Source organism: Monodelphis domestica, chromosome 7 (genome assembly GCF_027887165.1).
Source record: "Monodelphis domestica isolate mMonDom1 chromosome 7, mMonDom1.pri, whole genome shotgun sequence".
NCBI lineage: Eukaryota > Metazoa > Chordata > Mammalia > Didelphimorphia > Didelphidae > Monodelphis > Monodelphis domestica.
The window spans coordinates 231,182,377-231,207,844 of NC_077233.1; the positions used below are offsets into that span (position 1 = coordinate 231,182,377).

Sequence of the window (25,468 nt, forward strand, 5' to 3'; positions counted from 1 at the left end):
AAATAATTTTTGATAAGATGGATGAAAAGAGAGCCTAGGATTTGATATAAAAGCTCAAGGTGCCTGGGGTTTAAGATATCCATGAAAAGATTGGTATATCTAATAAAGTAAATTCTTGTGAGACAGGACTTTGTTATTCCATCAAATCATACATTAAGCAATACTGGGAATCAGGTCTTATCTCCCAAATGTGTGGTGATGTATATTGAATCTGTCTAAACAGAAGAGTGATTGGTTGGAATCAAGGGCAGTCATGGGCCATCGTCCTTACTGTCCAATAGACCTAGGACAGTGTAATCAGTCACTTATCAGTCTCTCTTTCTGGATAGTTCAGGAGAGTTTGTGGGTCAAAGATACTGACTCCTAGAAAGGTAAGAATGGTGATGTGATATCAGGGGTTTGAGGTGAAAATGGCTTTCTTCTATAAACTCAGAGAAGCCTCACCTTTCTGGGGTACTTGTAGGGGGCAGTTGTAGCTTTCACATGCTTCTGTAGTTCTCTAATGAGCTCTTCCTGGTCATGGGATTTGAACTTAGGATCCAGTACTACAAATGCCTTTACCACCTACAGGAAGAGCATAAAGTAAAAAGAGTTTATTGTTGTTAAACACAAAAGTAAAACATACCACTGAAAGTATTCATCATCTTGATTAGTATTAATACCCCTCCACTGGCATCATTACCACCATCAGCACTATCATCAAAATAACTTGCCATTATCATGACCACCATCATTGCAATGTCCACTACTATCACCATAATCACCATCCATTGTTACTAACAAGACTATCATCATCATGATCACCATAAGTACCATCACCACCATGGCTGTAATTATCATGAATTCCATATTAACCACCAGCCATGACTCGCAGCATCCTGACCATCATAAGTGCCACCATACCACTATTTTCATCACCATTATCCTCAATCGCCACCATGAGTTGTCTTCATCATGATTCTCTTCTTCATGATTCTCTGTCAGCAGCAGTAATAATATTACTACCACCACCACTGCCTTCATCATCATCACCATCAGGACTGCTATCATTACCAGCTCCATCAATGCTATCACTACTACCAGTGAAAGTGAAGGTAGCCATCAGGAGTAGGCAGGCAGGGTTCAAATGCTTTTAGAGGGATAAACATCCCCAAGGCCAGCTTATACGTCAGACCAGTAAGAACAGCATTATTCTGTAATGTAGGGGAAATAGTTGGGAGAAAATTGAATGAAGGAGTTTAGACAAAGACTAATGCATACTGATTGCATATTTCATTGGGAGATTCCTACATCAATGGGATTATAAGTCTGGTCCAAAAAATGCTCTAGGTAGAGCTTCCCTTGGAATGAGAAAATGAAATATATTAGTCAGGAGAGTCTTTTCCCCTTTTTTCTTTTTTTCATCCCCTTTCCCCTGCTTGTTTCATCCTTCTCCCACTTTCCTTGGCATATTTACTTGCTAAGCTGGAACTCTTCCATGTCTTTTGTTATAGATTTTCCTTGTAAATTGCAGAAGCTCATAGTTGGAATATTTCTCAGAGACCCTTTTGGTCAGCCCCTAACTGCACAAGACTTTCTATAGTATATTTGTCAGGTAACTGTCTGGTCTTGGAGGTTTCAAGAAAGAAGAAATCTCCTATGCCTGAGACAGTCTATACCACATTTTCAGAGAATTTTAATTAAGAAGATTGTTCTAAAATCACAGCTAAATTTGCTTCTTACAACTTCTGTTTACTCCTCTTGGGGTCAAAGAGCAGCAAGTTTAGCTCTTTCTATAAAGGATAACCCTTCAAATATATGAAGACTATTTTATGGGGGGGTACTACAGTGAGAAATACTGAATATACTATCAGACATTAGTTTTGGTATACTGTTTTTCCTTCTTTATTTTTAATCTTTGTTATAATAGATATTTCCCTGGTAGGGGAGAGATGAGGGATATATTTAGTTTGTTCAATTTCCTTCTCTGAGATTGGGCTATTTAAATTCACTATTTTTCATCCTGTTAATCCGGGCATTTATGTTTTGTAAATATTCATCTATTTCATTTAAGTTGTTAGTTTTATTGGTACATATCTGAGCAAAGCAGTTTCTAGTAATTTTCTTTATTCCTTCTTCATTATTTGTAGGTTCTTTTTCATTTTTGATACTAGTAATTTAGCTTTTTTCTTTTAAAAACAAAATTAGCTAATGGTTTCTTTAACTCTAAACACCAGCTTCTAATCTTATTTATTGCCTTTTTTTTTTTCAATTTTATGAATCTCATCTTGATATATTAGGAAATACAGCTGGGTCTCAATCAGTGCAAACAATAAATTCCCCTGAAGTGGTTACATTATTTGAATTCATATTTATCCATTGGGTTGGAGCCAATTATCATCTTTTACAAAACTATAACTTTGCATGAATAATATAAATTCAAATATATGTGACTACTACTTGAATGGATTCATTATTCACACTTATGGGATCAAGCTAAATAGGATATTAAGAATAAAAGATGTCAATAAAAATAAGATTAAAAGAAAATACTTGAAGACTGCTCTTTTTCTCTGCTTGCCTTTCCTAATTAGTATTCTTCTTTCTGGTCTCTCTCCCTTCATTCTGACTCTATCTATCTTTCCTGTGCTGAATCGGAGAGACCCAATATCCTTTATTAGGATCTGTGACCATTCATTATGATTCTCATTATTGCAAAAGATTGCTTGCACATGGACATTTTCTGAAATCTGACCCACTTAATTCCATGCATATATATTAAGTTGTTCTGGGATCAAGCTGCCCCCCCTTTTGTGATTCTGCTCCCTTACATTACCCATGGGTAGGAAACATGTCCTTTATTTTGTTGCCCACTCCCTCTCTGGCTTCCATACAGGATTCATCACCTTGATATGCAATGATCTGCCCTTTGCAGCCTCAGACAAACAGATACTGCTGTGGTCCACCCTTCATGCCCAGTTGCAGCCTGCCTCTCACCTCTCCTTGGTTGGCATCTGGGCTGCTGATCACTGCTGACTCTGCCACAGCTGGGTGCTCATTCAAGGCATTTTCTACCTCTGAGGGGCCTATTCGATACCTGAAAGAGGAAATGGGTTTTCAGTCTTCTTTCATTAAAGAGAAAAGAAGCCACATCTACCATAGTTTCTTTCAGACCCTCTTTTCTTACCCATTTCCAAAGTGTCATTTGCTTTAGAACAACCTTTTCACTGCCTAGAGTTTCCAAAGAATTTAAGTAAGAAAATGTTTTATATTGCTGTGCTCCAGAGAAATATCATCAGTGAGACCCTACCTGCTGGTGGGCTACTGGTTGCTATATCTTATTTGACAGACCCATATGGAAAAAGGAAATATTGAGAAGTCATGCAGTCCAGTCAATTGCCAACGGGCTTTCACTCTTTGTGAAGATTGTCAGCAAAAAGACTTTCTAAAACTCCTTTTGATCATTCATCCTAGTAGTGTTCCCATAATCCTCCCCACCAAGGAGCTCTTTTTGCATGTGTGTGTGTGTGTGTGTGTGTGTGTGTGTGTGTGCTATATTTTACTCCATCTCACTTTAGGTTGAGTTTATTTCTGTCCTTTGTGGGGACAGTGAAAGTTCTTCTTCCTTAAACAAAGACTCTTCAAAGAACCATTTTGAGTTTAGGTCGCCATTTAGGGCCACATTCATTTAATAATCCATAATTTACTAATCCTTCTTTGGGGTTTAGGACAATTACACAATCTCAGAAAACTCTGGAGATAGAAGGATACTTAAGGATCTTCTAATCAGACTGTCTTATGTTATAGGCAGAGAAACCAAGGCAAAAGGGAATTGGTTGTGCCCAAGGCTAAAGGTAGTTAATGACAGTATCAGACTAGAACCCAGATCTCTAGTCTCCAAGACCAGTGCTTTCTGCAACATACTCAGTTTTTCCTAATTCTTCACCTTTTCTCCAATCTAAATCAATCCTTTAGTGAATTTACATCTATAAACAGGTTGAATGCCTGTGATTTTCATGGTCCATCCCTTATGTTGATGACCCTTGCTCCTTTCTTTGGGGTGAAGGGTATAAATCTGTGATTTTGTCAGTGTGGAGAGCTCCCCTTTGAAGAAACTTGTACTCATTCAGCTCAGCAACCATTCTGCAGTTCATAATTATAAAGTGTTACATGGGACATAGAGAGGTTAAGTGACTGACCAAGGTAATACAATTAGTGTGTGTCAGAGGTCTTAAACCTAGCTCTTCTGAACTACGTCAGCTCTACTTTTCCACATTCCCTTCTTATTGCAAATGAAAAAATGTTATTTAAAAAAAAACTTCTTACTTTAGGTTCAAATCTGGCCTCAGACACTTCCCAGCTGTGTGACCTTGGGCAAGTCACTTGACCCCCATTGCCTAGTCCTTACCACTCTTCTGCCTTGGAACTCCAAGAAGGAAGGTGAGGGTTTAAAAACAAACAAACAAACAAAAAACTTCTTACTTTCTGTCTTAATATCAAGTCTAAGACAGAAGAGTAGCAAAGGTTGGGCAATCAGGGTTAAGTGATTTGCCCAGGGTCAAATAGCTAGGAAGTGTCTGACACCAGATTTGAACCCAGGATCTTATGTTTTCAAACCTCTGGCACTCCATCTATTGTGCTACCTAGCCTCTCCCAAAACATGTGTATACACACACACACACACACACACACACTCACACACAAATATTTTAAGTGAGCTTAAACTGTGTCGCCATATCAGAGAGCCAGTGTCAAAAAAGATGAACATGAATAAAATCTTTCAACCTCTTTTCATATTGGATTTATTTTTTAAATGAGCAATTTAAGTGCACTGGCAGACTAAAATCCACTGGATTACATAGTATTCTAGGTTAACTGCTTTAGATTATATAATGGCAAGTTTAAAGATCCACCTGAATTCCTGAGGGCACAAGAGGTTCAGGACCTAATGGTTAGAAAACAAAAACTAGTCTGAGATCTTTAATGGCACATTTTTGCCTTCAGATCTCATTGCCCCAACCAAACTCATTTTCCCTGAAGTACCACCTGTTCAATCACATTCTGAAACCCCAAATCTCCTTTCCCCCATTTGACAAAACCAAACCTCACCCCCTTGAATTGATGATGTCATCAGCTCTTCCAATATACTGGAAATTCCCATCTTTGTCCATGATTCCAAGGTCCCCCATGCGCCAGAAATTCCCTAGGGTATTGGCAGCTGTTTTCTCAGCATTGTCCTGGTGATCATAGGATGATATATAACTATGGGAAAAGGTTAGTGTGCCAGAAGAAGCTATAGCCAAGGTTGACTACCACAGCCTGTATACAACTTTTCCTTCCCTCAAGTCAATGGTTTGAAATGGAGTAAAGTCTCAAGGATTCATTATTCATACCTGGGTACTATAGGTCATTAAATCAATCAAACAATAAACATTTGCTAAGCACCTACTATGTGAAAGGTATTGACACTGTTAGGCAATACAAAGACAACCCGCCACCCTCAGCAATCAGTTCCTGCCCTCTACCAATTAATCAATTAATCAACAAGCTAGGGAAATAGAAGCAGAACCAAAATAATGCTCACCCTAAACTAATTAAGAAATCAGCAAGTATTAATTAAACATTTACTATGGTTCAGGAACTCTTCTAGGTGTTGGGAATACAAAGAAAAATTGGAATATTCCCTACCCTCAATGAATTTACTCACTCTGAAGATAGGTTTGTAGTGTTGATTCTCACCTCAAGAGCTCATGTTCTCCAGAGTAAGTATTCTTTAATTATCTCCATCCATTCTCTAATTTCCAGGATCCTCCTTGATCTGATACTATTAATATTTGCTTGGCATGATCTCATTTATCTAAAGTGTCAGTGGGTTATAATTAGAGGCATGCTGAAGCCAGTTGTGGCTTGAGGGAGGTAGTTGTTAAACTTTCAGTATGAGCATTGACAGCTTGGAAATTGGCAAATGCCATGAATTGGTCTGGGAGATGAGAAGACTTTGAGGATTACTGAATTTTGATCCAATAGACAGAGTTCTCCTAGGTGGAATGGGTGGCAAAAGTAAATGCCAGTCCTTGAGAATTCCTATCTTGTACTAGTTGAGTATTCCTCATTTTTTTCCTGAAATTTCCTGAAGGTCAAAAAGGGGGCTAGATGAGTTATCTACTTGGGTCACCTAAGCACTGAATCCAAGGCCCAAGGGAGCTAGTCCACCTTTCCTTCCTAGGTCTGTTGGGCTCAGGAGGGCATGATACCTTCATACATCTCCCTATTTTTTTTGTATAAGCCCCAAAGGGACAGGGTGACTAAAGATGCCTTACCACATAACCAGAGAAGAAGCCAACAGGTTTGATGGGTTTGATTTTGATACCAATTTCTCCTTTTGTGCCAGGAGGCAGAACATTACCGTTATCATCAATAATCTGGAAAAAGAGGTTCATAGAAAAAAATGTGAATGTCATACAAAGGAACTACCCTCCCCATGCTTCCTTTGTATGTGAGTAAGAGACAAGGTTTTGGAAAGTGACCTTAAAATGTTTTTGCATTTACATTGTAAGATTAGATAAACTTTCCAAACCCTTTTCCTATTAGGAAAATTGAGTGATCTGTAGCTACATAGAGCAAAATTTATCAGATTATCCAAAGAGAACTGACCATAAGTAGGGTGCTGAAACAGTTAATCTCTTAATGTTCTATTTTTGTTATGGAGCCCATGAAAAGAAGAGCTCCAGCATTCAAACTGGACCCAAGGACAAAAGAAGCAACAAACCTGGACAGTATAATTTGGCACTGCCTTTCCCATGAAGCCAGGCTTGCCTTCCTTTGAGCTATACCTGCAAGTAATGCCCTGTGAAAATCATAGTGAAATGAGACAATGAAATTAAGGAGCTACATGAGGGGTTGTTGACATAATAGCCCAGCAAAAGAGACCCTCTTTTGGTTATTAAAGCAAGGGATTTGGGGAAGGTTTTTAGGAAGGGTAACAGATGATAACAACAATAAATATATAATAGGGTATATTTAATTTACTTTTTTCTTTTCATATTAATTTTTCTTAAAAAATCCAGAATGGATCAAAAGAACAATTGTCAAGGAAGTAGGTACCCAAAGCAAAGGCAAGGTGGAGAAAACAGGATGCTTTAGGCAAGTTGAAGAGTCTCATTAATCACCTTGTTTCAAAACGAATAGTTCTAGATAAAGCAAAGTAGATCCATCTCTTTCAGTCTAGTTTCTCCTTCCCTAGCAGCTGGTCCTGCATAGGCTATGGATAAAGAAGTCTACCAGTCACAGATCAGTACTTGGCTAACTAGACAGACCTATACTTACTGAATCTTTTAAGGACTAGGGTCCCCTACCCTCAATTTTGTGACATGGTTTTGTTTTACTCCTTGGAATTACAGTCACTGCGGCAGACAACTGTGTCAAGCTTTTAAAATGATCAGTGAATCTCCCCCCTTTACATGCAGCTGGAAAATAAAGATAGGCTGGGGATGAAGGTATATTTAATTTAAAAGGGCATTAGGAGGGGATTAGGAGTGTCTACTAATAATGATAACCCACCCAAGTAATAAATATAAAATAAAAAAATAATATATATATATATAATATAAACTATAATATATATTTAAATATAAAATAAACTTAACTAAACTAAACTACAGATTACTAAGGGGTTATCAATTTCCACAGGGCCAGATTCTCACAAACTCCAGACAGCAGGATCAAGTTGTAGTGTCCTCACAAGGTCCAAAAGGGGAGAAAGTTCTCACCATTCACAATGTCCACCACAGTGAAGGGGAACACTCACTCAACCTTTTGAGAACCCAAAAGTCCTTGGCAGCTCCTCAATTGGTTCTTCAGAGAGACCACTAGGCCCACTTTCAAATCTGACTAGCTTCAGAGAGAGAGATTTTCAACTGCCTTAGAATCCTGACCCAGCCAAGTCTGTGGAATCTTGATCTTGCACACTGCTAGCCTGCATTGCTATGCCCTGATAGAAATCCTTCCCTACATGGTCCATGTACACTTGTGCAGTTGGTGAAGCCTGTATCTCCTACTTCACTACCCTTTGCCCCTGGTATCTTACACTGTTCCCCATCCTTCTTCCCTCAGCTGTTCTATATTATCCCGTTCATTTAAATTAACCTCTGGCTGCATCAGTTTCCTCAATTTTAAATGGGGATCATAATAGCATCATGCCTGGCAGTCCACCCTCCCTCCCTCCGTTCCTTCCTCCCTCCTTCCCTCCCTCCCTCCTTCCCTCCCTCCCTCCCTCCCTCCCTCCCTCCCTCCCTTCCTTCCTTCCTTCCTTCCTTCCTTCCTTCCTTCCTTCCTTCCTTCCTTCCTTCCTTCCTTCCTTCCTTCCTTCCTTCCTTCCTTTCTTCCTTCCTTCCTTCCTTCCTTCCTTCCTTCCTTCCTTCCTTCCTTCTTTCCTTCCTTCCTTCCTTCCTTCCTTCCTTCCTTCCTTCCTTCCTTCCTTCCTTCCTTCCTTCCTTCCTTCCTTCCTTCCTTCCTTCCTTCCTTCCTTCCTTCCTTCCTTCCTTCCTTCCTTCCTTCCTTCCTTCCCATTCCTTAATTCTTTGCCACCACAAAAAGAGCTGCTATAAATAATTTTTGTACATATAGGTCCTCTTCCTTTTTTGGGGGGGGGAGTCTTTTGGAGATATAGACTGAGTAATACTATTGATAGATCAAAGGGAATAATACATAGCTTGATCAGCCTTGGGGCTTAGTTCTAAATTGCTGTCCAGAATAGTTTGATCGGTTCACAACTCCACCAGCTGTGCATTAGTGTTCCAATTTTCCTCCTTCAACATTTGTCATTCTCCTCTTTTGTCACATCAGCAAATTTGATAGATGTAAAATGGTACATTTAATTTTTCTCCCTTTTTTCCCTAAATGGAAATGTTTTGTATGATTTCATATGTATAATTGATATAATTTTGCTTTTGTTCTCAATGGATAGAGGAGAAGGTTAGAGTCAGGAAGAGAATTTGTAATTCAAAATTAAAAAAATAAATGTTGAAAATAAATGATTTAATGAATGAATTAAAAATGTGCACAAAGCAAATACTTGTTCAATAAACAACAATAGGGAATATCTTTCAGAAAATTAGACTGCAAACACTTTATTGCACAGAGACTGAAAACCTTTTTTTTTTTTAAAGCTGATAAATTTACAACTGCGAGTACTACCAAGTAATCTTGGATAAAAGAAACCATGAGAAATATCTCCATCTCAACCACATTCAAGCTAATTGCTTGATTTTGGTTCAAATATTTCCCCAGGGCAGACATAGCTGATGATTTAGGATTTCAGAAAATACAAGTGTATGCATGTTCTAGAAATTTTGAAAACAAGTTTTCAAAACTACTCTTGGGTCATGCTGCCTTTAGCTAGAGGTGAAAGTACGTACAGTTTCTGTTTGTCCATAGATTTCCTTGATATTTAGCCCAGTCTGCATCCTCCACTTTTGCAGAGTTTCAGGAAGGAGTGTCTCTCCAGCGCTGAGGCAGGAATGAAGACTTTGGAATTTGAACCTGAACAAAAAAAGAAAACAAACAAACTGTCCTGAGCTCTTATGGAAAATTCTTTTGGGGAACAAAATTGTCCTGAGCCCCTAAAACCACATCAAGAACAAGTTCTTGTCCCAGGACCTATGGTAGGAATGGATAGAGGTTAGGGCTACAAGTTTCTCCAGGCAAGACAGGGAGTTGGTGGTAGTTGGGACTTGAGATATTAGAAGAGTGAGAAATTTGGTCTTTGGAGAGATTTGGGGTTTTCACTGAATTGGGACCCAGGACTGTTTTGGGCTCAGATATGTAGCGTTGAAAGGGACAGTCCTCTTCTCTGCCTTCTATGATACTTATATGCTCAGTGTTCTATTCGATTATAAAAAGAACTTTGGATTAGGAGTCAGAGGACCTGAGTTCCATTTCTAGTGCTAATTACCAACTATATAACCCTGGGAAAATCATTTAACCTCTGTGCGCTTCTATTCTCTTATCTCTCATAAGGAGTAAGAAGGCTTGAGGGGAGCCTAAAGGGCGTCACTAGGAACCTAGAGGCTCAGAACACTCTGAATACTAGTGCAAACATTATATATGTATGCTATTGGCAACCATGGGGAAGCATGGAATGAGGGGGCAGAATTTGCTTTGGAAAAAATAAAATGGATAGCTTGTATTTGGGGCAGCTTCATATTCCTCCTATGCCCTCTCTTTCTCTCTGTCCCCAAGGTTTCTTGTGTCTTCATACTTCTAGCATCTCCTTTCCCCACTGTGGGGAGCCATCATACCCCTGCTGCCCAGCAGAGTCACAGTCTAGGGAAATGGAGACTGCGAAGCATCCCCCAGACAATAAGGCACCCACAGAACCCCCTCTATATGACTTCTCTACCTAACTTCTCTTACTAATGGAATTGTTATGATTATTGTTATCTCCCCAATACAAGAGAAATAATATGAGAGCAAATACTTATAAGGTTAACACATATATGTCCTACTTTAACTCCCTTAGAATAGTATCCCCAAAAGATTACATTCACAGAATTAAAACCCAAAGATCACAACCCATTACCCCTCCTTTCTTTCTCTTAGCAGAGGTACATTCAGAGGCCCCACACACATTGCAAGCCAAGCATGACCGATACATGACAATCATTCTTCTGAAACACAAGTTAGACACAGGTTTTTTGGTAGGTGAAGAAAATTCTCAGCAGCAGGGGGAGTAGTTGGGAACCCTTCACATCCCACCAGCTAGCCATGGAGAATCCAAGGACCTCTATTCAAACCCCAGCTTTGCCACTTGATACCAAAATGATTTTAGGTCACATAATATCTCTTGTCTTCATTTTACTCATCTATAAAATGAGGATATTGGACTAGATGGTATTTCTGGAGTCCTTCCTAACTCTAAATCTATGATCCACTGAAAATAGGAGTAATGATGATGATACTGATAAACATTTGTATAGGGCTTTAAGCCTAGCAATGTATTTTGCAAATATTAGAACAACCATGTGAGCTATTTGCTATTATCATCCCCATTTTATAGCTGAAGAAACCCAGAGAGCTGTGCAAGGTCCTACAGAGAGTAAGAATTCAGGCCTTTCTGATTCTAAGTTTAGCACTCTATCCACCATTGCCTCCTGACAGTCATTAGGGTTTATATGCGCACACAAAATCAATCCTATTCCTTCAACCAACAGCCATTTTAAATCAGAATAAAGTGCCATTTAGGAAATAAGTGCCCCATTTGCTTCATCTGCATCCCTACTACAGTGGTAGAATTCATTCCAGGAAAGATACATTTCTCTGAGGAAGGGCAAGGCTGAGGACAGGTTAATGACCTAGGAGAAATCTTGCCCACCTGGAGGCAATGACTGACTTTACCTGGTGAGGTCTTGGTTTAGAAGCATCCGGTATAACATAGGAGGAGCCAACATGACATTGACGGGATATTTGCAGAGAGTCTGGTGAATAAGAGCAGAAAGATGGCTCCAATATTGAACGTTGAGTCAATTTTCAAACTAATATTAGATTTCTGATATGGGTGATTTTGATATTGCAGACCTAGAAAGCTGGTCCCTAAATGATACCCGTGTTCTAATATGAAGCTCCAGATGGGGAGTAATATTTCTTAGAAGCCTTTTAGTTTGATCCTCTTATTTTACAGAAGAGTTTCTGAGGCCCTGAGAGATTGAGTTACCTAAGGTTCCAAAATAAGCAATAGAATCCCATGATTCCAAATTCTGTGTTCTTTGCATTGAAGCACGCTGTCTCTCTGTCTGGCTCATTACATATTTTTATTTTATTGGGGTCTGCCTTCTCCCTGGTAGCATGAGGGACCAGAGGGAAAGTTCAGCAAGGCCAATCATTGACAAACAAGGGAAGTCACATGTTTGTCTTTGATGGCCTCCTTTTTTTCCCCTTCAGATCCTCTTTCCCTCCTTCTGGGGTTCCCCAATGAGCCACCCCATCAGGTTCCTGAATAGTTTTCAATGAATCTAACTTAGGAAGTGACTGATGATAGTCTAGGGTGATGCTTATCTGAGGCATGTAGGTATATGCATTTCAGTAGGGTACTCTGGACCAAAGAGCTTTTAAGAGATAAAAGAGCAAGTTTTTAATTGTAGGGTTCTAGGCTCGGGGACTGGGGTAGAAAAAAAGGAAATTATTAATCTTACATTTAGAGCTGGAAGGGACTGTACGGAAGACATTTGATCAACCTCCTCATTTCTGTTGTTGTTGTTCAAGCATGTCAGACTCTTCCTGACTCTCCATGGGATTTTCTTGGCAAGTATACTAGTTTGCTATTTTCTTCTCCAGTGGATCCTTTTGTAAGGCTATTAGAGATTAATGGAATTGCCCAGCTAGGAAGAGTATGAGGCCAAATTTGAACTCAGGTCTTCCTGACTCCAAGCCCAATAATCTATCCCCTGAGTCACCTCACTGCCTCCTTGGCTTGCAGAGGTTAAGTGACTTGCCCAAGGTCACAGAGCTAAGAAGTGTCATGAGTCATTTTTATGGATGTAAAAACTTGAGGACCAGAAAAGCTAAATGATGTGCCCAGAATCTCATAGGTGGTAATGGCACAATTTGGAGCTGAGTCCTACAACACCAAACCAGATGCTTTGTTTACTACTTCTCTCAGGTCAGAGGAATTTTCCTGAAAGTTTCTGTCCAATACAAGTGAGGTTACTTACTCCTCCTCTGTGTCAGGCTGGCTATAACTACATAGTTACTGAGTGAAAGAGTAACTACCTCTTTCCCTGGGGATGGGGGGGGAGGGGGGAGAAACACATTTTCCAGTCAGTTCCCACTTGTGTCAGAGCAAGGGAGGAGGGGTATGCAGGAATGTGAAGGGCATCAAGCTCACAGTAATGTGCTGAGAATCTTATAAATATCCAGTTGGGTGTGACTATGCCCTCAAAGAGGCAACTGAGTGGTGTAAGTGGATAGAGTGCCAAATCTGGAGTCAGGAAGACCTAAGTTCAAATCTGACCTCAGATACTTACTAGTTGTAGCACTCTTGGCAAGTCACTTAACTAACTCTGCCTCAGTTTCCTTATTTGTAAAATAGACTGGAGAAGGAAATGGCAAACTACTCCAGTATCTTTGCCCAGAAAAGCCCAAAAGGGGTCATAAAGAGCCAGACATGAAGAGTCAAACAACACTGAAAAACAAATGAACAACAAAAATGTACTTAAAATCTAGAAAAGACTAGAGAAGTTCAGTAGACCAATTTCGAGGAGAAAGCTACAACAACGGTGGCATCTATTTCTCTTTTTCACTCTTCCCTCCATCAAGGAAAGATTTCAGAAAAGGAAAATAAATTGTACTCCCAGAGGATAAGGAACTCTTCATTCTTTGCTCCCCTGGAATGCAGAATGCTGCAGAGGGTAGTATTTATATCTGAAAATAAATCTCAGAAAAAAATTGAGAGCTATCTAATGACTCAACATACTAATTGCTCTTCCTTTCATTTGGGTTGTGTCCATTTCCTGGTAAATGAGCTCTCAAGCATTTATAGAATTAGACCCAAAGTGACTAGGTGAGTTGGTAGCTCTCATTAAAAGATGCCATAATCTACTGGAAATAATACTGGAAGATTGCTGAACCTGGAAGTTTAGAGTTGAGTTCCTGTCACTGGCCTTAGACAAGTCACAGCCTCTCTGGATCTCAATAGGGCAGACTTGATAGTCAGTCTTTTTAGTTCTAGACCTAAAATCCCATGTCAATGACTCCAGACACCTGAGATCCATAACTACTTTAGGAGTGGTTTCCCTCACCAAAGGTTGTATATAAATGTCAGCCAGCCTATTTGACGGTTTATCTTGACTAACAAATGAAATAATGTATGGAAAAGTGCTTCAAAAAAGTAAAAGTGCTTTATGCAAGCCTGGAAAGGTCATAGCCCCACTTGACACAGCATTTGTGACATTCATGAGAAACTTTGAAATGTGTTAGAGGTGGGGAAATACTAAAGGATTTTTTAGAAAGAGAATTTGGGCAGATTGTCACATGGCAGAGCCATAGGCAGTAAGGAAGAGCATCTGGGGTGTGCCAGAACTTTAAGATTAATGCCAACGAAACAACAGGTCATGCCTCAATGTGTCCCTTGTGGCTTCAACAGAATCTGAAGTCAGTAGGATCAGAAGTCTAGCCCCCTAGAACAAATTCTAGGTTCCTAGATGAAAATAAGATGACCTACTCTAGGAAGAGACATCAATGAGTGTTTCTGAGTCAGGACTCAGTGATTCTACCTATTGGCTTCTTATGAGTATCAGGGTTTTTATTTAGATTTTAGTTTAGATTCATACTTGCTATCCCACATACACGGGGTCCAATCTTACATTGACGATAATCATTGGGTCATTCCTTGGCAATTGATGGATAAATGAGCATGCTCCAGATGTCCAAGGTTCCAGAAATGTCCCCAATAGGTTGAGGATCCAACCTGTATCCAATATGCTCCAAATTGTTTCTGAGACTTGTACATCAGAATAACTCCTATTAAAGCAAAAAACCCAAAAAAACTTGTGTTTGTATGCTTCTGTATGAGGTGCCAAAATGTGATTGAATGTACATATATATGTGGGGAAGTGGCTTATGACTTGTGGGGGGCTAGTGAGGTGTGAAGTCAGTAGAGGCATCGGGAAGGATGTGATTCATTCACTTGGAACTAGAGCAGATAAGGATCTAGAATCCATGAATATTCTCATATCATCTGCAAAGAGTGATAGTTTAGTTTCCTCAATGCCTACTTTAATCCCTTCAATTTCTTTTTCTTTTCTAATTGCTACCACTAGCATTTCTAGTACCATATTAGATAATAGAGGTGATAATGGGCATCCTTGCTTTATTCCTGATCTTATTGGGAAGGCTTCTAATTTATCCCCATTGCAGATGATGCTTGCTGATGGTTTTAAATACATACTGTTTATTATTTTTTAGGAAAGGCCCTTCTATTTCTATACTTTCTAGTGTTTTCAATAGGAATGAGTATTAATCATGTGATTTCTGTTGATTTGCTTGTTGACATGGTCAATCATGTGGATGGTTTTCCTAATATTGAACCATCCTTGCATTCCTGGTATAAATCCTACCTAATCATGGTGGATGACCCTTCTGATCATTTGCTGGAGTCTTTTTGCTATTATCCTATTTAAGGTTTTTGCATCTATATTCATTAAGGAGATTGGTCTGAAGTTTTCCTTCTCTGTTTTTGACCTGCCTGACTTTGGAATTAGTACCATATTTGTTTCATAAAATGAATTTGGTAGATCTCCCTCTTTGCTTATTATGTCAAATACTTTGTATAGTATTGGGATTAGTTGATCTTTAAATGTTTGATAGAATTCACTTGTGAATCCATCTGGTCCTGGGGATTTTTTTCTTAGGGAGTTCCTTGATGGCTTGTTCAATTTCTTTTTCTAAGATGGGATTGTTTAGATTTTCAAAATGCAGTTATTATGCTGTGAGACATCTATACCCCTTTGAGAAGGGCAGCCTGGCACATAACCTCCCAGCAGTAGTCCTAGGTTGGGTACTTCATCATCAGCAGACTTTTCATGTGGTCAATAGGACATAGGTAAGTGAGAAAAGAACATTGATAAGAACAGCATCATGTGGGGCTTTGAAATCATTCATATTTGTAAAGTTTTACCTTCACATAGTTCATAGTACCCTAGTTCTGCCATTAACTAGCTCGGTGACCATAGTCTAGTTCCTCTAACTAAACCTCAGTTTCCTCATTTGTAAAATGAGAATAATAATCTCTATTCTATCTACCTCATAGAGTTAGACTTAAATGAGACAAATCAGTTTGAAACATTAAAAGCACTCTACAAATGAAAGATAGTCTTATTTCAGGAGGCTCGCTTTGAATGTTCATTAATTAAATGGGTGAACCATGATTTTTTCCTCATACTGGGATGAAGGACCATAAATTTAGAGAATATATGAACTGGAAGGTTTTCTCAGATTTTCATGTTTCCTATTATCCCACAGTGGGGAGGGAAGGATCGATCATGTTTTTATCTCTGAAAGGGGCCATACTCTTACTTCAGAGTATCAAACAGAGTATCAGAGCTGTAAGGAAGTTTAGAAGTCAAGTCCAAACTCCTTATTTTATAGATAAGGAAACTGAGGCTGAGAGGAAAAGTGACTTATATTAGGTACATAGATAATAAGTCAGAGAGCCAGCATTCAAACTCTGGCCCAGTATTTTTAAAGCTAAGTTACAATTTCCACTGTGTTCAATTTCAAATCTATTTCTACACTGCCTTGCAATCCTTGGGAGTAAGAACATGAACTGCTTCTGACTTGAGTCCTAAAGGGGGTAATAGGACAGTACTGACTTATCTCTCTGTAATTAATCTTTTTCTTTCTCTGTGACTGATCTCTGTCTTTGATCTCTTTCTTTAAAAATGTTATGTCATCTTATTTAAGCAACTAGGGATAGGGGAGAATGGGATGTAATAGTGGTGGGGAAATTCTCTTCCCTTTTTACTAAAGATAAAAGAAAGGGAATAGGGAGGATTTAGATGAGACCAGCAGAAGAACTTTGGAATCAGCTAGCTAGGTGATACAGTGGATAGAGTATCTGGAGTCAGGAAGACCTGAGCTCAATTCCAGCCTCAGACATTTGCCAGCTGTGTGACCTTGAGCAAGTCATTTAATTTTAGTTTCCTTATCTGTAAAATGAGGATAGTAATAGCACCATCTCCTGGGGTTGTTGTGAAGATCAAATGAGATAATAATTGTAAAGCACTTAGCACAGTGCCTGGGACATAGTTATATAAATGTTACTATTAGTGATATCTCTGAGAGACATAGAATGTTTTCTTCAAAGAGATTTCAGCAATAAATCAATAAACATTTATTAAATACTTGCTATGTGCCAGGCACTATGCCAAACAAAGTTAGTAGTCTTTCTGGGAGGTGCTGCAATTCAGCCTTGCCTAAAAGATAAGGGGACATGTTTAATTGATGTGGAGAAACACACCCAAGTTTGTAGCGGGGTCTTGCCCCAGGAATGGGAGACTCAAACTCTGTTCAGTAGAGAAGTAAGAAAAGAATTTTATTTGAAGAGGTTTAAGATGGTATAATAGCCAAATAGCTGGTGGAATAGTCTGGGGGCTAATCAGGTTGCCTTAGGGCGGATGGATAAGCCCAGGGGCTAGTAGAGTAGCCTCTTTGGAGTTGATAGTATGGAGGAACAACTCTTTTGTAGAGTGGCAGCTTCCACACCCTGTGGATAAGGGTTGGCATATTTATTAGGGTTCTGGTAGCTTTGCATCTCCCTTTCCAAACACAGGTGGAGGTATGTGTTGGGGTTTGTTGCCACAGGGCATAAGGACATGCATAAGATTGGAGGATTCTTCTGGAATGCCAGAGTCCCCAGTGTGCATTCCAGAGTCTCCAATGTGCAGGTTCCATGCTCCTCTATTGTCCACCTTGTCGTCATTGGTCAATGCAGGAGAGGTCTTACTGCCCTTCTAGAATGAGTGCATGGGGACAGGGGTGGGGTGGGATGCGGTACACTGGAGGACCACTATAGGTTATTGATTATTTCTAAGAACAATACATGTAATTAATAAAACAGAGTAGGTACAAAGCTGATGCCAAGTATAGAATGTTGAAGGTTTGGTACACAGAGTGGGTAATTGGCCAATCTTCAATTCATGTCTGACTAAATGCTGAAACTACAGGTTTTGCAGTTGATGTTTAAACAGTGCGAACGAGTGAGAAATGCAGGATTTCAGAGTATGAAGGTCCCGTTCCTATTATTGTCCCTTACTGCCCACTGCCAGCCCACATCACAATGCTATCTGGAAGTCTCTTTGAGATCCTCTTTTATGGTAAAGAAGTCTCCTTACCTGGCATCCATCAGGGCTTTGAAACCCAAGCTCCCATGGGAATGCTCAGCCATCTTGGGGTTGCCGGTGGTCCCACTGGTGAAATATATGGTCATTGCTTCTTCACCCCCAGTCTTTGTACAGTTATGTGCAGTGGGGGCTTCTCTGAAAGAAAAATCCATGTATGCTCAGCTCCCAAGTAGAGCTCCAGAAATCAATTTGTCTGATCTACTTTTTCTTCTGAAATGAAGCCCCTTGGCAAATACTAGGGACCTTAGGTGGCTCTAAGCTGTCAATTTTGAAAGTTCTCTGGTTTCTAAGCTTTGGCTTGGACAACAAGGATGCTTCACTAAGGTCAAATAAATGTTCATTCAGAGACAAGAAGAGGTTGTGTGTAGACAAGTGTTAACATTAGCAGGTATTCTGACCCTTGCGTGGTAAGGATCTGCATCCACTTCTTTGATTTTCAAACTGGGATCAGCAACTCTGTTGTCTTATTTTGCTGCTTCCATCCCAAACTGTAAATGCTAAGAGTTGCTAGGCAAGAATCCCTATGAAAATGGTTTCTTAAAACGACCATCTGTTTTATGGAAAGTAAATCCAGGTTGTAGAATTCCATATTCTATAAGGGAAGGAAGGAGAAATAGCCCCCCACTTCCTGTACTTTCAGACATGCTCTTTGCTAAAATCAAACTGCAGAAAATTATTCTTCAGTCATTTTTATCTCACCGTTCAGTGACTTTCTCCTCCTTTGTATACTCTCCCCTTGTCCTATAGGGCAACTAACATACTTGAATTGCTTTGAGCTTCCTGTTCAGACTTGACACTTTTGGATATATCCCTGACCATGAGATCCTCTTTCTTTTCTCTTTTTACTTGTGTGCCACATTCTGGATGTTACTATCCCCATGTAACTTCCATGTTGGTAAAAAATTCAATCAGTTCATTTCTTTAATGGGCTTTCTTTCTTAAAAAAGGGTTGTATTTCAAAACAAAGTAATAAAAACAGTAATAAAATAAAGTAATAAATGGCAGAATTGCAGGGTTGTAGCAAGGAGGTTAGTGTCCTTCCCTTCAATCACACAAAAAAATCAGCACTATTTACTCTAAAAGCAAGACCTGTTGTCATCTTTGAGAGGAAGGTTAAATTAAGTCTAAGGAAAGCTGTTAGCATAGAGGGCTTCTCCTTCAAGAACACAGGTTTAAGGGTTATTGAGTGAATAAGATCCAGACATTCACCTTAGTAGTGCTCTGAAATCCATCCATCCATCACGCCTATTTTCTGACACGAGAAGTTTGACTTTTAGAGCAGGGCAATCAGATGCCACTGCATCCACAGTGGGAGCCAAAGCCTCATTGGTTATGATACATTTGGCCTTTGAGGTCTTTAGCCGGTAGAGAATGTCTTTTGTCACCAGCAGAGGGGTCCCAGGAATGAACACAAGTCCTGGAAGAAGCAAGCGATTTTTGATTTGTTCATTGAACAATTCATTCAATAATTCAATAAATACTAATTAAATGTCTAATGTTTGGGGGGTAGGGCACAAATAACATTAAGATGTGGACCCTATTCTCAGGACCTTTCAGTCTTCTAGAAGAGGTCATAATACAAAAAAAAGACTGATAAGAATATAAGTGCAAATACATCTACAAAGTACAAAGTGTAAAAAGGTGCCAAGCACAAGGTACTTTGTAAAAAGTGTTAATACGTATCCTTAAAAAAAGAATTAAAATTAATTCAGAATAGAGATAATTCCCTCTTCTGTTATGAATTAGACTAAATGACCTCTGAGGTTCCTTCCAATTCTGAAATCAGTTAACTCTCTAATTTTATGAAGTCACTTTTGACTCATCAGATTGAGTGAGAGTAATGGAGATTTATCTTTCCCGGTAGCACCAGATGTTATCCTTTTTGGGCAATAGGAAGAGATCAAGTTATCCAGAGTCCTCTTCTCTTCATAGAACATGGTGAGAAAATCCCTAGGATACCAGACAAAATTAGTATAGGATCAGACCACTGTGAATCCCTCCTCTGGGTCACCTTTTCTCCCCCAAAACAAACATAAATGGTATTCTCAGCTCACTATGCTAATGTCCAGTTGTTTCTCTGGGAACCCAGTGTCTACAACTAGCAGTTTGCCTACTAAAAACTTTCCTGGTACTTCAGTAAGTGTTGCCTAAAGGTAACATTGTGAATGGAAGGATTGAATATTTCTTTGATGCTCTCCTATTCCCTATTTTGGTCCTGTCATCCCAGAGATTATACCTTCTTATCTCAATGCTTATCCTTGATATTTCCCCAAATCTCACAGTCACTGGGCTTGTTATATCATTTGGAAGCAAATTCCCATGAAAAGTGCAAGCTGATATCACTTTAAAATATAATCTCTCATGGGAGGGAGCAGGGGAGGGAAAGAACATGAATCTTGTAACCATGGAAAATTATTCTAAATTAATTAATTAAATAAAAATTTCCAAATTAAAATGAAATAAAATAAAACAATTAAAATAAAATCTCTCCAAAATCTAATGGAATTAAAATAAAGGACTCTGAGGACTGAAAAAAATTAAAGACATTAAAGAATGAATCTTTAATGGTAGAATTTCAGACAGACAATGGAAGATAGTTTTTGCTTTTTTTTTTGTTTGTTTGTTTGCTTTTGGCAGGAGCCTCTTGGCTGTCTCATTGGAAAACATCTGATAAATTCGTTGACTTTGAATGTTACCTTTGTATATTTGTTCATCTTTTAAAAGAAATCACTGATAAATTTTGTTTTGACATATTGCAAAAACTCCTGGCATAATTCCAAAAGACTGTACCCAAAATATATTGTCCCTGAAAACAGTTAAGTAAAACAGCATAAAAGAGTGATTGTGTCTGATGGTATTTGCAACCTTACATTTTAACAATTTTCCATTTCTCAAAAGGATGGGCAGATGTTTACTTTATAAGTAAGTGCCAGTTTAATTGCCATTTAAAATTTTCTTCACTTACATTGTTGCGGTAGTCTTGTAGATTGTTCACTTGGTTCTGTTTTGTTCACTATGTATCCCATATTTGGATTCTGATTTGTCATGCTTCACGGTACAGTAATATTTTATCTCACTGATACGCTGCAATTTGTGCAGCCATTCTCCAAATGTTGGATTCATTTTGTTCCCAGTGTTTTGCTATTTTAAAATGATACTGCAATGAATGTTTTCATATAGATAGGCCTTTTCTTTTCTTTTTTCCCTATAGACTTTTTAAAGGTATAAACCTAATAGTGAGATTAAGTCAAAGAATATGAATAATTTATGCACTTATATGATTTTAAAATGTTTTCTTTTTTTTTAAACCCTTACCTTTCATCTTAGAATCAATACTATGTTCTAAGACAGAAGAGTGGAAAGGGCTAGCCAATGGGGGTTAAGTGACTTGCCCAGGGTCACGTAGCTAAGAAGTATCTGAAGGCACATTTGATCCCAGGACTTCCTGTTTCTATGCCTGGCACTCAATCCACTGAATCACCTAGCTGTCTGTCCCCTATTATTTTTCAATAGTTGGACAGTTACACTAGCACCAAATTAACATGTCTATCTTCCTATATCTTATGAACCCCAAATTTCTGCATGTTTTGTCAACTTTTCCAATTTGATGAGTGATACTTCATGTTGTCTTAATTTTTATTTCTTTGATCATAGGATGGGCAATGTAGACAGCGAACTAGCTTGAAAACAAGGAAAATTTTGGTTCAGCTCTTGTCTCTGACACTTACTACCACTTTTATCCTGGGCAAGTCACTGTAAGAATTGTAAGTTTTCTAGGCAACTCTCAAAGATAGTCAGTTGCAAAGAAAGTACCAATCTGTATCAGTGGAAGAAATTTCCTCACTGGGGAGCTCCCCCTACCAATGAAATCACTGGTCTTGTCCTTTTCCCTTCCTTGATTAGTAGTATTGAGCTCGTGAGTTCATAATTTGAGTTTGTTCATATTGTTCAACTATTGGGTATTGCTGAACAACCCTATTAATTATCTATTAATATGTATCAATTCCCAATAGATGTTGGATGTGAGATTTTTATCAGAGTTTTCTGAAAATATTGTCTCCAGTCTATGTCTTTTCTTTTTATTCCAGTACCTGGATTTATTTTGTGCAAAAAATTTTAATTTTTAGATAAGTGGTTTATTATCTTCATAATATTGTACATGTTTCAGTTAGTAACAGAATCATGCCTTATTTACAGTTTTGAAAGACAACTATTTTCTTTTAACTTTTGAATATTTGTATATTTTGTTAATTTTTCCATTTGAAATCTATTATGACATTACTTAAGATATCTATTTAAAATAGTTGCGATAAGATAATTAATGTTATTGTTATTTAAGATGCTGAACTAAACTTACATTTTGGCAAACTGCTATACAACTTACCCAGTTGCGTAAAGAGTTTTTTCACCTTTTCTTGCATTTATCAAAGGCTAGGCTCATATTTCCTTTTATATCTTACCTATTTAATCTATTCCCCTAATCTATTTTTATTTTCTTCTATGGTATTTGTAATTGTTGGTTTATAATATAATTAAACATAATAATAACAATAATGATAATTTCCTGCTAAGACAATGCCATTTATTTCTACCTTTTTTATTGTTTCCCCAGGTAACTTTGGCCTTTTGTTCCTCTTTATGAATTTTAGAGATTTTTTTTTGTCCTAAAAAGTATGCCCTCAGTAATTTGTTTCATATAATATAAATTTAGATTAATTTATAAACTAACATACTTTTGCTACATTGATATGCTTTAGTCCTGAACAACGAATATCTCAATTTATTTAGGCCTTATTAATGTCTGCAAAAATTATTTTTTAATTGGATTGTATAAGTACTTTGTGTATCTTGGTAGTAGTAATAACAACTAATATTTGTATAGCTTTTTAAGGTTTACCAAAGGCTTCATAAATATTATCTCATTTTATCCTCACAATATCCTTGGGAAGTAGGTGTTATTATTGTCCTCATTTTACAGATGAAGAAACTGAGTTCAAGTGACTTGTCTAGGGTCATATAACCAGTTAATGGTCTTCTACAATCTTTTGTTGGAGATCAATGACAAAAGGTTTTTGTTTTTGTTTTGCTATAGATGCGGCTGTGAGGAAGACAAGGGACAACAATAAGGATAGCCTGAATAGTCTCATCAAGAGCTAGCTTGAATTGAGAGCCAAGCCTAGAGATGGGAGGTCCTGGGTTCAAATCTGTATCAGACACTTCCTAACTGTGTGATCCTGGGCAAGTAAGTCACTTAACTCCTGTTGCCTAGTCCTTACCACTCTTCTGCCTTGGAACCAATACAAAATTTTAGCTCTAAGATGGAAGGTAAGGGAGAGAGAGAGAGACAGACAGACAGAGACAGACAGACAGAGACAGAGAGAGAGACAGAGAGACACAGAGAGAGAGAGACAGAGAGAGGCAGAGGAGAGAGAGAGACAGAGAGAGACAGAGAGATAAACAGAGAGAGAGAGAGAGAGAGAGAGAGAGAGAGAGAGAGAGAGAGAGAGAGAGAGAGAGAGAGCTGTCCCAATGCAATAGATCCAGAATGAGCAAGAAATCTACTGGCAATTTTTGATGCAAAAATAAAGCTTCCCAGTTGCTTCTAATATTGAGGGATGAGAAATGTGAAAGGTAAGGTGGTGAGGTGTAGATTCATTTTTGTTTTAAACAAAAGAGCTGGAACCTTGGTGTACTTAAGTTTAAATATCTTGGATCTAAGCTTTATTACTGACCTGCTCGAATGCAACCTACAACTGCCAGCCACCACTCAGGAATCCGGGGCAGGATCACAATCACACGGTCTCCTTGCTGCAGGCCACAGGCATCTGAGAGAACATTGGCTGCCTGGCGGGTGAGGTCGCCTAACTCTTGGTAATTCCACTTCATCTCATCTCCTTCACCACTCACCCACCACAGAGCTGGAGTCAAGGCTTTCTTGCCCTCCTGATGAAAAAGAAAACCTAATGATGTCATATGCACAGAGACTGGCCATCATTTGGGCTAGGGTGTACTATTATGGTCTTTAAGAGTGTAATGGTTAGATACTTAAATGGCAACATGAGTTATCAATCCTTGGGCAGCATTTGCATACATAAACATGCACATATGTGTATATATTTACATGTGTGTGTGTGTGTGTGTATCGCTTGAACCATTTGGAAAAGAGGGTTCCCATCCAGCCTGTGGACTCTAAGGGTGACTGGGTCCAAGGGATCTGAATCCAGAATGGGTTTACATGACTCATGTCAACATGAATATCATTATAATACTGTGATCTTATTTTAATGTTTCCTTCAAGATATTGTTTGGTCTGTGGATGCTTCCTGGTCCCCCCTAAACCTCTTGGGATCTATTTCTCCTCCTTACAGGGTCTATTTGTCCATGAGAGAACATCATTTATCACCACATCAAAGTAGTAGCCAGGATCAGTATTGAACAGGAAAAAATAAAGAATCCTAGAGCAGAGCATCAGAGCTAAAGAAATCTTATAGATGAGCTGGTCTATCCTGCTTCATTTAGAGGAAACTGAAGCCCAAAGAGAGGAACAAACTTAACCAAGATCACACAGTGGCCAAGCCAGGTCTAGACTCTATATTTCTTAACTCCCATGCTGCTACTCCCCCATTCCCCCCACCCCCACCCCGTTCATGGATGTAGGTAGGTTAGGGAAACCAAATCACCAAGTCTGGTGCATCTCATTTATATTTACCTATCTCAATGATGGCAAATCTATGGCATGGGTGCCAAAGATGGCACACAGTGGTCTCTGTGAGTACATGTACTGCTTCCCCCCTCCCCCACCCCAGAGTTTGTTATTAGAAAGGCAGAGGGACTTGGGTGGAGCTGCTCCCCTCTCCTTCTCTAATGTCTAATGACATTTTTTTCACTTCATCTGCCCCTCTTCCCAGTAGCCCAATGGGAGTGCATAGGGGGTAAGGTGAGTAACTCACAGGTGGCAGAGCTGGAGGGGAGCAGAGCACTCAGGCCACTCCCCTATCCCTCTCCACTATGCCTAAGGACATTCCTCACTTCACCCACCTCTCCACCCAGCAGCCCAATGGGAACACTTTCTCTGTCCCCTCTGTAAGGTAAGAGGGAGGGTCAGAGTGTGCACACTTTCTCTGGGAGGAAGGACATGCAATCTTTAAAAGATTTGCCATCACTGACCTACTCTGACCATTGCAATGAAGATGCTAGGTTGAACAACTAGGATATTCTGATGCCTTAATTAGGCACTGTAGGTGGTACCATGGAGAGAGCACCAGTCTTGGGAGTCAGAAAGATTTGAGTCCAAATCTCACCTCAGACATTTCCTAGCTATGTGACTCTAGGCAAGTCACTTAAATCCACCCAGCTTCAGCTTCTTCATCTGTAAAATGGGGATAACAATAGCACCTACCTCACATGATTGTGAGGATTTAATGAAATAATGCATGTAAAGTATTTTTCAAACCTTAAGGTAGATAAATCCTAGCTATCAGTTATTAGGGGAAGCATTCTCTGAGTAGCTCTCCAGGAGGCCAAGGGTAGAGAAGTTTAGATCTATCTTCTGGAACTGAGAAAGCTTTCTTCAGGGATATTGTAGGGTTGCGGAG

At 39.0% G+C, this 25,468-nt stretch overlaps 1 protein-coding gene across 2 annotated transcripts in view; it reads right to left on the reverse strand.

Annotated features, from left to right (window-relative positions):
* LOC100026277 (acyl-coenzyme A synthetase ACSM2B, mitochondrial) overlaps positions 1 to 25,468 on the reverse strand; it is a 34,030-nt gene that overhangs the window by 2,348 nt on the left and 6,214 nt on the right. For both annotated transcript variants that reach the window (XM_001376911.4, XM_007498192.2), the window contains exons 3-13: positions 23,606 to 23,816; positions 19,083 to 19,290; positions 17,865 to 18,008; positions 14,337 to 14,493; positions 11,374 to 11,453; positions 9,396 to 9,519; positions 6,749 to 6,826; positions 6,300 to 6,401; positions 5,089 to 5,216; positions 2,977 to 3,076; positions 445 to 564 (exon numbers count right to left, since the gene is read on the reverse strand). In XM_001376911.4, coding sequence (XP_001376948.3) covers positions 445 to 564; positions 2,977 to 3,076; positions 5,089 to 5,216; positions 6,300 to 6,401; positions 6,749 to 6,826; positions 9,396 to 9,519; positions 11,374 to 11,453; positions 14,337 to 14,493; positions 17,865 to 18,008; positions 19,083 to 19,290; positions 23,606 to 23,816 — 1,452 coding nt within the window. The remainder of the gene's footprint in view (positions 1 to 444; positions 565 to 2,976; positions 3,077 to 5,088; positions 5,217 to 6,299; positions 6,402 to 6,748; positions 6,827 to 9,395; positions 9,520 to 11,373; positions 11,454 to 14,336; positions 14,494 to 17,864; positions 18,009 to 19,082; positions 19,291 to 23,605; positions 23,817 to 25,468) is intronic.